Here is a 15,180-nt window from a genome sequence, read left to right on the forward strand (position 1 = left end):
ACTCAACCTTGGATTAATACCACTTCACATAAGATGTGAAAATCTTGGGGCACCTGGGTGGCTCAGTTGGTTAAGTGTCCAACTCTTGATCTCAGCCCAGGTCTTGATCTCAGGGTCATGGGTTCAAGCCCCATGTTGGACTCCATGCTGGGCATGAAGCCTACTTTAAAAAGGGGGGAAGGGGGTGCACCTGGGTGGCTTAGTGGGTTGAGCAATTGACTTTGGCTCAGGTCATGGTCTCTCAGTTCATTGGTTCAGACCCGAGTCGGGCTTGCTGCTGTCAGCTCAGAGCCCATTTCAGATCCTCTGTAACCCCCTCTACATCCCTCCCTCACTTGTGCTCTCTCTCTCAAAGATAAACATTTTTTAAATAATTAAAAAAATTATAAAAAGGATGTGAAAACCTTTTAACTATGTGATTCCATTATACAAATTCCCCTGTCCTTTGTGCTTTTTATACTTCTACATATGTTTTAAACTCTAGTACATTGTTATTACTTGGTCGTAGTCTTTTAAAGAGTTGATAAATAAAAATAGTTCTTTTATATTTACCATCTGTAGTGCTCTTTTATTTTTCCCGTTTAAATTTCTATTTTGTAATACCATTTTCCATCAGTCCTGTGCAGCTCCCCAGCTCTAGAAGTACTAGAGTTTTAAGTAAAGCTACTGTTAAAACTTAAATATATTGGTAAATTTACTTTAGCTGTGAGGCACAACAGCCTTTTCTGATATTGTAGCTTTTCTTTTCTTCTTTTTTTTAAAATGTTTATTTTTAAGAGAGAGGCAGAGTGTGAGCAGGGGAGGGGCAGAGAGAGAGAGAGAGAGGAAGACACAGAATCTGAAGCAGGCTTCAGGCTCTGAGCAGTCAGCACAGAGCAGGCTCTGAGCAGTCAGCACAGAGCCGGATGTGGGGCTTGAACTCACAAATTGTGAGATCACAACCTGAGCCAGAGTGGGACACTTAATGGACCAAGCCACTCAGGTACCCCATTAGCTTTTCTTAACATTTAAATCCTCCAAGAATAAAATCAAAGCTGGTTCTGAAAGAAAAAAAAAAAAAAAAAACAGTTAACTGGCAGTCGTTTGAAGGTTTCATCATAAAATAAAAGGTAAAGCTTATCTTTGGACATAGTTTTTGAGAGGACTTTGTAAGTGTCTTAATTAAAGGTTAAAGAAAATTACTAGTATTAAGAGGAAAGTTACTGCTTTTCAGAGTTGACTGTTTTTTTGGTTGTCTATACTTTTCCTGTGTATTGTGTTACTTGGTGGACTGAAGCACTTTTTTGCTGTTTGAAAGAGTGACCAAAAATAACCTTTTAAGCAATTTGATCCAGGAGCAGCTTGGTGGGGATGAGTGGGTGAGATGAATTGTTAGAAGGCTGGGTAATGCTTAGGAATAAGCCATCAAGGGACTTTACATTTGTCTCTCAGATTATTTGGCTTAAAGTTAAGAATGACAGCAGCATCTTGATTTTAAAGCCATTGTTAATTCACATAAACAATGTTATTGGGTGACACTTAGACACATGATTGTACTGCAGATGCTGAATGGATATCAGCTAAGTGCCAAACACTGTGTTAAAATATTCACAGCTACAAAATCCTTCCCTTCTAGTGAGTGAGAAAGTTAAAGAGGTAATTGCATTGTGCTGAATGCATGTGATGATAGAATGAAATTCAGAGTACTTCTGAAGTAGGACTTGTACCTGGTCCAGACCTAGGGTAGTTTGGGTTTGGAGCACTTAGGGAAACATGTACCTGAACTGAGTTTTAAAGAACTTAGTGGGGTGATGTGATACAAGGATAGGACAGAGAAATTGGAAATGAGTTAAGGAGGAGAGAATTAACTGTCTGGAGCAAAGAGGAAAATAATATTGTGGCATGCACAGTAGTTTGGGACAGGAAGAAAGGAATGAGAGATGAGACTGGGGAGAGGCTTTGGTATGTTCCTGGATGACCGTATAGGTCATGGTTGGATACTTGAACTGGGTCCTATAGATTTTTAGCCATTGGAGCATTTTGAGCAGGAAAACAGCATTATCTGGTTATTATTTTAGAAAGATCATTCCCACTCCAATATGAGCAATATTAATACTGGAACTAGGAAAGTTAGGAAGGTTGTTGGAAGTAACCTAGGCAAAAGATAATGGGAGTGAAAATGTAGGAAGAAGTAGATGGTTTGGAAATTGTTAGGAGGTAGAACTGATAAGTGACAGATGGAATGTAGAGGGAGAAAGAGTTAAGGATGACACCCAGTTTTCTGGCTTGGCCTTTGGAGGTGAATGGTATTACCATTACTTTAAATAAGAAAGAGGATGGGGCACCTGGTTGGCTCAGTCAGTTGGGCATCTGACTTCAGCTCGGGTCACAATCTCGCACTTTGTGGGTTCAGCTGTGCTGACAGCTCAGAGCCTGGATCCTGTTTCTGATTCTGTGTGTCTCTCTCTGCCCCTCCTAGCTTGTGCTCTGTGTGTGTCTCTCTCTCTCTCAAAAATAAACATTTAAAAATAAATAAGAAAGAGGAGGAGAAATAAGAGGACACTGATTTGAAACATGTTGAATATAGGATACATTCAGTCTGAGAGTTCATTAGGAAATTAAACAGTGAAGTCTAGAATTTAGGAAAGCATTCTTTTGGAGATAAAGAAGGGGGATTGTCACTAGCACAGAAGAACCAGAATTGTCTTTGTAACTCTCATAATTACACAACTAGAATTAGAACTCAAAGCTCACAATTACATGTCACAGCAGTCTGTTTAAACACACATTATTTCTATATTTTGCAGTGCTTTTGTATTTTTCACAATTTTTCCTTTGTTTAAATGAGCTGGGGTTCAACTAGAAAAAATTCACGAATTAGCCATTTCAATTAGTCTTCAAAATGTTATGTCTGTTAGAGAAGCTAAAATTCACTTACACCACTTGTTCCCAAACTTTACTGAGAAAAATCATCTATGGTATTTGTTAAAAATGCAGACTGTTGGATCCAAACCTCAGAGATGAAATCAGTATTGATATGAGAATTTGACTTGGAGATCTGCAGGTTTTGGTTTCAGGTAATTCTCATACACCTGGTGAAATACACTTTGTGAAATAATAACACCATAGAAAATAATGAAATTATCCTTTTCCCTAAACAGCTAAAAATCAAAGGCTGATAATATAAAAGTTTTCTTAATATTGTTGAATCTTTTTTGAAATTTCTGCTAATGAAACTTTAAGAAACATGAAGTCTGTAAAAGACTGTTGAAACACAGACACTTAGAAGTAACAATTCTAGGGCAGAAGATAACATGTATGTAGAGTTGCTAATATTCTGAAATACCTTGAATAAAATGAAGGTGGTAAAAGCTAGAGATCTGTTGCGTCAAAAGTTCCTCTTGTTGACCAGCAGAGGGCGCTCAATCTCGAAGTTGAGCTTTTTTTTCCCCCCTCTATGCTGCCTTTAAGGCCTAGAAGCTCAGGTCTTTTAAATATAGATTTTTCGTGTTCTTGTTACACAAGGCCAGGATACTTTTTTTTTATTCTTGTTTCTAAGACTTAGAGGATGTTCAATTTCTTTTTCTAGAGCCAGATCTTCATTGTACCCCCTGTGCCCATGTCTATTTCTTGTTTCCTCCCTGAAGTTTAAGACCTGAGTCATCACCTTAAGATCTGCCATGGTACTTGGGATTAGCATAAAATCGGGGGCAGAGCCTGAGAAATGTAACGAATCTTTGCCTGTATTAAAAATGTCCAATTTTTGTTCCTAGTTAATTATTAAGATTCAGGGATACATTGTGTTTTGTCAGTCTTCTGATGCAGGGAATAGAATGGAAGAAGTTGATGTTAGCTTCTGGAAACAATATTGATAAGCTTGGTTGGGTCTGTAGAGCATCAAGCTCCTCCACTACTTGATTGGAGGAGCTTATGGAAAACTTGCTGTCCTGGGATATATCCTTTGTCCATCCACCGCATGTCTGAAATGTCCATTAATCTACTTGTTAGCTTTAGGCACTGAGAGCTCCACTAAAACCCAAAGATTTCACTGAGAGGACTAAAGTAAATGTGGCAAGAGAAATTGTTTCTTTAAGTTAGGTAGGACTTGGCAGGATGTTTATCATAATTACACTTAACTACGGGATGTCAGGAAAGATCTGGAACTAGAATTATACTGTTTCCTGTTTATAAACCTTCAAACCTCTAAACTGACTAATGAATTAATTTATTATAAGAAGGTTCAGCATTTACAGAATGTATACTGCATGCCAGGCACTGTTCTCATTTAATCCCCAAGACAACCCTATGAGATAATTACTGTTACTCTTCCTGTGTTGCAGATTAGGAAACTGAGGCACAGAGAATTTAAGTAATTTGTCTGAGGTTGCTAATGGAGGAGACAACCAGGGCTCACCACTGTTCAATCCTCCTGTATATCTTTAAGTGTCCAGTAACCCAGGGAACTTGTCAGCTGCATCTGTGTGTGAGCTGGCAGGAAGCTCAGTTGCCTTGGATGGCAGCTTTTCGAAACAGAGGCCCACGTGAAGTCACTGAGAACTTCAGCAGGATGCAGGAAGCCCCTGAACTCAGAAAAATGTGATTTCTGCTTTTCAGTTAATATAGCAGGAATAGAATTGAGGAAAATATGGAAAAAGAAGTGAGACAAACTTTGAAAGGTTTCACTTCACATCACCCACTCCAGTAAGTTGAGGGAATAAAAATTTGGATAACTGGTTATTTTTAAGTACTTAGTGTCATTTTTAAAAAATGTTTTGTAATGTTGGTTTTTGAGAGAGAGAGAGAAAGGCAGAGTATGAGTAGGGGAGGGGCAGAGAGAGAGAAAGAGAGAGAGAGAGAGAGAGAGACAGACAGAATCCGAAGCAGGCTCCAAGCTCTGAGTTGTTGGCACAGAGCCCAACCTGGGGCTCAAACTCACAAACCATGAGATCATGACCTGAGCCGAAGTTGGACACAACCGACTAAGCCACCGAGGCACCCAAATACTTAGTGTCATTTTAAAAACAGTGTTATTTCTCTGAAATTGGTAGCTTATAGTGTTCAGTTTTTTCTTATTAGAGGAGAAGAGTTCCTCAAAAATAAGAAATTTTGTTTAGTGATATAATTGAACAAATTAGTGAAGGCTAATAACTTAATTGACCTAGCAGTGGTAGAGTATGTGAACATTTAGTTTTGATTATGATTTCAAGAACATCTGTTGTGCACTTGGTAATAAGTGTATTATTTCTTTCATTTTCTTTGATCTTTCTCTTTCATTTCACCTGATTTTCATCCATGTGAAGAATCCAAGTTACGGAATATCCTCATGTAGAAAGTTGGTTGGGAAAACACCCTATATCAGAAATAATTAATACATTATCACAAGGGTCTTCTTTTTCCTTCATACACATTCTGATCTCGTAACCACCTTAGTGTTCTTTGGCATTAATAATGTAATGTGACCAGAAATCAGTCCTAGACTTGGTGAGGTGGGAGAAGAAACTTAGTGAGGTGAGAGAAAATTAAAGATGTTGGTGAAAAGGCAGGTTTGAGTTTTTTTATAGCTTTAAGTTAGCTGTGCACGATCCACTTTCTTGACCATGGATAATTGAGAGCTGATTATTCTGCCCAGGTCATTGTGAAAGTGACAAGTCAGACTGTAGACATCCCCAAAGCATAGGCATAGGAATAAAAATGCTATATTTTTGTATCCATGTTCAAGAAAGATTGACTTTCGAAGTGTGTCACTATTTGGGGGAAGAGGATGCTATCACCTTTGTAAAGTTGTGAATTATGAAAGACATTTCTGTTGGGTTACTGGATGTCCCTTGGGGTTTGTTTCATTTATAACATTGCCTCAGGCCTTCTGCTACATCCTGTTGGAATGACCTTCTTTTCAACCCTGTGCTGGCAGCTGTAATATGGCTCTTTCTCCTGAATCCTTTAGGGTTATCACATGACAAGCATGAACTGTGACCCCTTTGTTCTTTACCCAGATGATTCAGTTTTAAAAATTTTTTTCTGTTTAACATTTTTGCCTTATTTCTTTCCTCTTTTTCCCTCTTTGCTCTCTTTTTTATTTCCTGCCTGGACAAGGGTTTGTGGGGTGTTTTTTTGAGCATTTTAATTTTTTAATTAAAGTATAACATTGATGCAGAAAAGCACACAAATCAAAGCTCACTGAATTTTCACAGCACAAACACACCCATGTAGACAATACTCCAGTCAAGACAGAGAACGTCACCGGAACCCCAGATAACCCTGCCCTATCTCTTTCTGGCCACTACTCCTCTCCCCTAAGGGGAATCATTGTACTGACTTCTGTAGCTTTGAACTTTATAGAAATGGAATCAGACTATATTTTGTTGTGTTTGGATCCTTTCATTTTTGTGATATTCATCTATGTTACTCAGTTTGTTACTGCTGTGTAGTTTCCCATTTGTGTAAGTATTCCACAATTTATTCTTAATGGGCATTTGGATGGTTTCTTGTTTAGGTCTATTACAAACAATAGTACTAAACATTCTCATACATGTCTTTCAGTGGACATGTGACATAGTTCTGAGTATTTACATTTGCCAAGACATTGTGTATCCATCTAGCCATTTACATTTCAAAATCCATCTAAAACATTAGATGATTGATTTTAGGCAAACTCTTAATAGGAAACGTTTGTAAACAACTATCGATTCAGCTTTAGCATATTATATCTAATTTTTGGCTAAGAAAATGCCTCTATTTAAATGTACTATAAACAGATAACTCCTATATACAGCAAAATTGCCACTCACTGCCCATGACATGTTTTATTAACTCTCTTCCTAATGTGTGTTTTTTATCCAGTTTTCCAAAGCTCAGTTGGCAGGTCCATTCTGCAAAACCCTTAGGAAAATATTGTGATGGTGATAATTCACAGTAGTTAGGATTATATCTATATTATACCACCTCTAAGTGGTAACGGGAAGAGGAATGTGCTAGTGCTTGACTGCCATGCTTTAGTGGAAGTCACAGAGGCAGACACTTGTATGCGCATTCATTACTGAGAACCTTGCAGAAGTGGTGAAAGACTGGCTGTCCCATAGCTTGGCTCCAGGACAAATAGCCAGGCAATTGTGCAGCCAAGAGTAAAGTTTTCATCCTTTTTAAACATGTCGACTTTCCAAAATTTGTTCCATGGATCCTTTTGAACATGTTTAACCTTATGAGTATAGAAATGTGATTGTGCTATCATATTCCCTCAAAACTGCAAAGCATCTCCTAAGGAGATTTTGTTTGACCATCAGGTAAAGTGCCCCTCAGTCATTCTGTGAACATGCATAGAATTAAGTTGACTTGTTTTGACCAAAGTGTATTCCTGAAAGAGGATCTCTTTCTCCTCCATCAAAATAAAACAAAAATGTAGAGGGAATAATCAAAATTCGATGGTTATAAAAGGATAGTTACAGAACCAGAAGATTTGCCTCCTATGTTACAGAAATATAAATGTAAGTCTTTTGGAGGGTGAAGGGAGGGTCGACAACCCTATCAAGATGTTTTTGGGAACAAAGTATGGTTAAAAAAAAAAGAATGAGAGAATAAAGGATTTCACCCTGACAAAATTATCCTTTAAGAATTCTGTTATTTTTCGTTTCTTCTTCCAGCCTTTGTTTTTGTAAAGGAACAGTGGGAAGTGAGCCTGCAGGGAAGCCATGTGATGAGTTTGTACCTGATTTGGTAGATAATATAACACAGTAATAACTAAGAGCACTCACTTTATTTTTTTATTTATTTTATTTATTTTTAAGTTGTTTTTTTTTTTTTTTAATTTACATCCAAATTAGTTCGCATATAGTGCAATAGTGATTTCAGGAGTAGATTCCTTAGTGCCCCTTACCCATTTATCCTATCCCCTCCTCCCATAACCCCTCCCATAACCCTCTGTTTGTTCTCCATATTTATGAGTCTCTTCTGTTTTGTCCCCCTCCCTGTTTCTATATTATTTTTGTTTCCCTTCCCTTATGTTCATCTGTTTTGTCTCTTAAATCCTCATATGAGTCAAGTCCTATGATTTTTGTCTTTCTTTGACTAATTTCACTTAGCATAATACCCTCCAGTTCCATCCACGTAGTTGCAAATGGCAAGATTGCATTCTTTTTGATTGCCGAATAATACTCCATTGTGTGTGTGTGTGTGTGTGTGTGTGTGTGTGTGTGTGTGTGTGTGTATATGTATATATATATACCACATTTTCTTTATCCATTCATCCATCAATAGACATTTGGGCTCTTTCCATACTTTGGCTATTGTTGATAATGCTGCTAGAAACATGGGGGTGCATGTGTCCCTTCAAAACAGCACACCTGTATTCCGTGGATAAATGCCTAGTAGTACAATTGCTAGGTCCTACGGTAGTTCTGTTTTTAGTTTTTTGAGGAACCTCCATACTGTTTTCCAGAGTGCTGCACCAGCTTGCATTCCCATAAGAGCACTCACTTTAGATCAACTTAGAAATTGAGTCCCGGTTCAGTTTTGCTGTGTGACTCTGAACAGGTCGCTTAACCTATCTAAGCTCAGTATTCTCATTTGATAAATGGAGGCAGCACCCATGTAACTTGTTGCAATGTTACATGAAAGAAAAGAGATCATGTGTGGGAAGTGATTAACATAGCTGTCATAACTAGTGCTCAGGTAGCTAGTCTGGACAGGGTGGGAGGAGCCATTGAAGATTTTTGAACCACAGAATGGTAGGACCTGAATCATGTAAGGCTTTTTCTTTTATTTTTATAATCGACATACAAAAAGCAGCACACATTTCAAGTATTCAGTCTGATAGATTTTTATATGTACATATACCTATGAAATCATCGCTGCAATTGAAATAATGACCACATCCATCAATCCCGAAACTTTTGTCTAAGACCTTTAAAGAAGAAAGTCTGGCCTTCAATGCACAGCAAAGAATGGAATGAAGTAGAGCCTGGAAGTGGAGAAATCAGTTAAGAGGCTGTGGCCCTGGTCCAGGTGAGAGAGAAAGATTGAATGAGGTGTGGGGGCAGTTGGCCTTCCCCAAGAGATGGGGTTTCTGGGGACAGGGTTGAGCCTGCTGCGTTATTGTATTCTCTCCAGCACCTAACTCAGTGGCCAGAGGCTAGTAGCTCTTCCATGCTGAAGACAGTTTTTCCCTTTATGAAAGATTGGTTACTTTAAACTTTCTTCTCTATTCTGTTTAGGGCTTAAAAGACAATCTTCTTGCTTCTGGGACATCCAGCCTGACAGCCACCAAACAGTTGCTTCGTCCAAGAATCACAAGAATCTGTCTCAGGGACTTGATATTCTGTATGGAACAGGAAAGAGAGATGAAGTATTCTCGAGCTCTGTACCTTGCCCTTCTGAAGTGACAACTCCAGTCTCCATCCAGATCCTTGCTGTTTACTGCCAAAGAAGACATAAAGAGCATTGTTGCACTCTCCTGAAATTTCAGTTTCTGGAAAATAATCACCAATAGGGAAGATCATTGTTTACAGTTATAAACTTTTATTAAATCTTACTTACACATCCCACGGGGTTCTTAATGACTAGAATTCAACTTTGTCTTCTGGAAATTGGTTATGAAATACAGTTCACACAGACATAGGCTTCTGCCTACCTGTGGATTTAATTACAGCAAGTTAAGGCCCTGTTTGTTACCACCTGCTTCATTTGCTGGACTGTAGGCGAGGTGTCTTTCCCTAACACAGCCTGCATTACGATGCAGGGGAAAGAAAGGAAGAGTCCCGACTTTCCAAGATTATATTTCATCCTCTGCTGAACTTGTCTCAAAGTGTTAGGTTTTCTAGGCTGGGATCAGAAGTTGCTTAGCTAATTGTGATAGTCACCTTCTGTAGTTGCAGGTGACAAGCCACAGCGTCTGTAGTGACTTTGGTCAGCCGAGTCCCAGTGTTGTCAAAACGGAGACAGATGGGGATAGTTTGTGCCTGTCCCCACAAAGGTGGCTCCTCTCTGGGTCGTCACCATATGCTGCTTCTGATACCAAGTGAGGGTACATCCTTGTCAGGGAAACTTTAAAATGGAAGCTGCTGATATACCTCACTGAAAAGTGGAAAAGGTGGGAAGTATTGAAAAGAATGATGGGGCACTGCGTTCAAACTGAGGAGGGGAAAATGAGAGTGGAACCTCAGAATAGGAACCATGCTGCACATGCGTCCTCCGTTCCAGTGGTGGGATTGGAACTCCAGAGCAACCGGTACACGTTTTGTTGACAGGACAAAATCACAGCCCAACCAAAAAAGGAAAATGTATCAAACATTTTCAAGTGTACATTATCTGAAAAGGAAGTCGTTATTTTTTGTTTTGTGTATTGTTTTAAATCTCAAGAAGGATAGTTTTCTAAAATCCTTTTCATTACCGCAAGTTTTAAGCATCTTGTTGCATTTAAAAAATCCTAATCGATGATTAGAAATTTTTAACAATAGGACTCCATTTTGGATTCTATACTCAAAAGGTAATGTCAGCATTTCATTGTTGGAGATCTTGGCTCTAAATGTATTATGAGGAGCAATATATATATATATATATTTCCCCCCCCCCCCCACCTGAGGAGGAAGCTGATGTTTTGTAAAGCAAACCCTCTTTTCTTTCTTTTAATTCCGCCTTTGTGGCATGTAGTTGGTGAAAAATAATAGCTGTATTTAGAATCCCATACAGAAAGAACAAATAAATCCTCCAAGAAGATTTTTTAAAAATGGGAAAGCTGTGCTTCTTAGAAAAAGAATTCAGGGGGAAAAGAACACACCTCTGGTATGTTACTCCTTATCCTGTTCTTCCCATGGGGACTGTTGTGGCCATGTTCTATACTGTAATAAATGTTAAATTGGCCATTTTTGTTTCAGCAAGTTATGTAAAATGCTATAAATTATGTATATGTTAAAAGAGAAACTTTCAGAAGAGATCTATACCTAAAGTTTTTTTTGTATATTTAAATGCTTAGCTTTATTTTTTTGTAAAGTGCAGCATATTCCCATATTTGTGTATAAATGTTTAAAATTATTTCAAATACTTCATTAAAATAATTATTTTATTATACGAATAATTTTGCTCAGTTACTGACTTTGAAAACCAGTATCTTTGGTAGTAAGCCTCCACACCTGGGGGCTGGGCAGTGGGTCTTACCTACTGGGCTATGGATCTTTCTTGGCTAGGATTGTTACTTTGGAGTATCAGCATTTGGGTTCCAGAACCTCACTTCAAATCCCAAGTTACTATTACCACTGTCTTTGGAATAGTTGTAAATTTGCATGCTATTTGACTCACAAAGAAAGCTAAACATATTCATTACAAAAGCTTTTCTTGGCGCATCAGTTTTCTTACTAAAAGTATTCTTTTTCAAACCTTATTTTTAATATACATTTTTAAAATTTGTGTCGTGAAGTGTATCTAACAAAAGAACAAGTACAGTGTATCCAAAGTATTCTTCTGCTCAGTTTGCAAAATGGTGGCCTTGGGGTAGATTTGATCTATAAAGGCATTCTCTGTGACTCATACAGTGTTTCCCGTGTTTTAATTTACAAAAGTCTATATTTCCACTTCCTTTGAAAAATCAGAAGATCTGGAATCATTAGGTACCTCCTTGTGTATGGTAATCCACTGGAGCCATCCAGTGCCTGTTCACTTTAGATGTGGGGGCATAAATTTACCTTCCCTTGTCTGAACCCTTCAAGTATTGACGTTTGTGACCCTCTGCCTTCAAGTAAATATTTATCTTGGGTGATGAACAGTAAAAGAGTAAAGTACTGGACATTCTCTTACCTGTTTTGTTTTTTTTTTAAGCAACTTTATTGAGGCATATTTTATATATAAAATTCACCCATATTTCACCCATTTACTTTTAATATGACTGATCTTTTAAATTTTTTTTTTTAATGTTTATTTTTGAGAGAGGGAGAGACAAAGTGCGAGTGGGGGAGGAACAGAGAGAGAGGGAGACACAGAATCTGAAGCAGTCTCCAGGCTCTGAGCTAGCCGCACAGAGCCTGGCACGGGGCTCAAACTCATGAGCCGTGAGATCACAACCTGAGCCAAAGTTGGATGCTTAACTGACAGAGCCACCCAGGCTCGCCAACTGATTGATCTAAATTGTTTCCTCCATGAGTATCTTTAAGACCTTCTCGTAAAAATAAGATCAACATTTAACATTCTTTTAAAGCCTATATTTCTTAAATCCTGCATTTGAGTTAAATTTTGTTTCATTAGAATTTTGGCAACACTTTATTTAGAATTAAGGCCATTTTGGGGCGCCTGGGTGGCGCAGTCGGTTAAGCGTCCGACTTCAGCCAGGTCACGATCTCGCGGTCTGTGAGTTCGAGCCCCGCGTTGGGCTCTGGGCTGATGGCTCAGAGCCTGGAGCCTGTTTCCGATTCTGTGTCTCCCTCTCTCTCTGCCCCTCCCCCGTTCATGCTCTGTCTCTCTCTGTCCCAAAAAAATAATAAATAAACGTTGAAAAAAAAAATTTAGAATTAAGGCCATTTATACCAAGTATGTCATATGTCATAGTTGCAGCAAAGAATGCATGTAATATTAGGGCATATTCTTCAGAAAAATATGGAACCAAGATCTCAGATTAAGTTGGACTTTCTCTCTATCCCTAGTTGTATAATGAACTAACTTAAGTATTTATAAAAGTCTGAGCTTAGTAAGACTCCATGATTCTGCATGAAATAAAATATAGTATGTCATATGTTAATACATGACATGGTAGCTAGTTTTTGTTTGTTGTTTGCGTTGTTATCTTTTCAGGCACTTTTTGGGCTCCCTGAACTGAAATGACTTTTTTTTTTTCATGTAGGCATGATTTACATCTGATATCAGTACCTTTTTCTCTGACTTTTTAACCACTTCTCAGTATTTTCATGTGCATTTCAGTTGTGTTGCATTGGTGCATTTGCTTGTTTACTGAAGTTGGTTCACAAGTTGAAAATTGGTCCTCAGTAGAATGGTTTTGCCATATTTTTCTTTTGGAAAACGCTGAGAGACCGCTCTGCTGGCAGGCAACCTAGAGTGTCCGCCACCATATTCTTGAACGCTGGCTAGTGGGCAAGCAGAACAGGCACAAGAGTGATAGGGTTAGCATTTATGTCTACTTGGCACATTGAATATTTGTGGGAAGGAAATACTCCCTAGGAACTCATTTTAAGACTTTTGACTTTGTTGGTAAACCGTGAGAGCAATTTTAATGGCAACTCTTCTTTAATAATGCCAGGCCGAGGGGCGCCTGGGTGACTCAGTCGGTTGAGCGTTCCGACCTCGGCTCAGGTCATGATCTCACAGTTCGTGGGTTCGAGCACCGCGTCAGGCTCTGTGCTGACCTCTTGCTCAGAGCCTGGAGCCTGCTTCAGATTCTGTGTCTTCTTCTCTCTCTGCCCCTCACCTACTCACACTTTGTCTCACTCTGTTTCTCAAAAATAAATAAATGTAAATAAAAAATTTAATAATGCCAGGTCAACACCTTACTAAGTTTTCTTATTGTAGGTGGTATTGACACAATATTGCCCTGGCTGCGTCTCTAATCTTGCCTCTTACCAGTTGTGTGGCCTTGGGCAAATTATTTAACTTCTCTGTGCCTTCGTCTCCTCATCTGGAAAATAAAAGGCTATGAGGAAAATGAAAACATTTATTTCTGTGCTAAATCTGTAGATGTTATAGGTCATACTGTCGATCTAGCTTTGTGTCCTTTCCTACCACTGGAGATGCTGAAAGAAGAGAAACAACTTAGAATAAAATGTCACTTTTGAGGTTCATCCTTCAAAGTGACATTGAGGCTGTGTTTCTCATTTCCTCTTACTGCATTTGGATTTGTTTAAAACAATTTCAATTTGTCATCTTTAGGGGTGAAATGAAATACCCTTTTAATATCATTCCTTGCACCGGCCCTGTACACGATAAGGTAGGATGGAAGAAGAATTGCCATAATTCTACATAAGCTGCTTAGCACTTTCAAAGCTAGTATTGAAATGTTACCTGTGAGGTTTAGGCTGTGGGACTGATAACTTTTCCTGTTTGTAATTGTAACTAACAGGCTTTGCCTGAAGATGAGTGGAAGGTTGGCTTCTTGATGAATCTATCTTAGGCCTCCACTTCCCTAAACAGAAGTATAAAGTCATTGTACTGAGTTGGCTTCAAAGAACCTTTAAACTTGCAGATGGAGGGGCACCGGGGTGGCTCCGTCGGTTAAGCATCCTACTTCAGCTCAGGTCATGAGTTTGAGCCCCGCGTTGGGCTCTGTGCTGACAGCTCAGAGCCTGGAGCCTGGTTTGGATTCTGTATCTCCCTCTCACTCTGCCCCTCCCCAACTTACACTCTGTCTCTCTCAAAAATAAACATTAAATTTTTTTTTAAATAATAAACTTGCAAATGGCAATATAAATATCTCACTGGGTACTTCCCAGTAATGTTAATTCCCATAGAAATAGACAGTGGTTGCCTCTAACACAGAGAAGAGCAAGACAATTGAATAAATGGTACATTGTGTCATTTCCATGCCTTCTGCCATTATCAAAAAGCCTGTGGTGCTGGGCTAGACCCCAGTCAAGGAACAATTCAAGTGTTGTTATTGATGTGTATTAGTTTCCTAGGGTTACCATAACAAATTGCCACAAACTAGGTGGCTTCAAACAACAGAAACGTATTTTCTCACAGTTCTGGAGGCCAGAAGTCTGAAATCAAGGTGTTGGCAGGGCCACCCTCCCTCCATAGGCCCTAGGAGAGAACTTTCCTTGCCTTTCCAGCTTCTCGTGGCTTTTGATGTTCCTTGGTTGTGGCAGCAAAACACCAGTGTCTGCTTCTGTCCTCGCATGGCCTCTGTGTCCTCCACGTCCTTTTCTTATAAAGACACCTGGTCATTGACTTTAGGGCTCACTCCAATTCAGTATGATCTCATCTTGGCCTTTAACATCCGCAAAGACCCTATTTCCAAACAGGGTGACATTGTGAGGTTCCAGGTGGACGTGGACTTGGGAATGGGGGGGGGGGATGACACTATTCAGCCCACTGCAGGAGCATCCTTTATATATTCCTGATACTTTTATTTTCTGCCTCTGATTTCAAGAGCAGTGAAAAATTAATGGTTGCTAACATGGAAGGGGTTGACCTTATATCTCTTTACACTGGAAACTTATGATCTTGAGTTCTGTCAAGATGCCGATCCTGACCTTTCCTCCTTTTCTCTTCCCC

The 15,180-nt window shown here is 39.0% G+C and overlaps 1 protein-coding gene across 8 annotated transcripts in view; it reads left to right on the forward strand.

Moving 5' to 3' along the window:
• TAF4B (TATA-box binding protein associated factor 4b) overlaps positions 1–15,180 on the forward strand; it is a 179,162-nt gene that overhangs the window by 113,781 nt on the left and 50,201 nt on the right. For 3 of the 8 annotated variants that reach the window (XM_047828512.1, XM_047828511.1, XM_047828518.1), the window contains one exon: positions 9,186–10,669. The exons of 2 other annotated variants lie outside the window; for them this stretch is intronic. In XM_047828512.1, coding sequence (XP_047684468.1) covers positions 9,186–9,353 — 168 coding nt within the window. In that variant the 3' untranslated portion in view covers positions 9,354–10,669. Of the gene's footprint in view, positions 1–7,616; positions 7,833–8,873; positions 10,670–15,180 lie in introns of those variants that run through there. 3 more of the 8 variants (XR_007145943.1, XM_047828515.1, XM_047828517.1) reach the window with 3 other exon arrangements.

The sequence above is a fragment of the Prionailurus viverrinus genome, chromosome D3, assembly GCF_022837055.1.
Source record: "Prionailurus viverrinus isolate Anna chromosome D3, UM_Priviv_1.0, whole genome shotgun sequence".
NCBI lineage: Eukaryota > Metazoa > Chordata > Mammalia > Carnivora > Felidae > Prionailurus > Prionailurus viverrinus.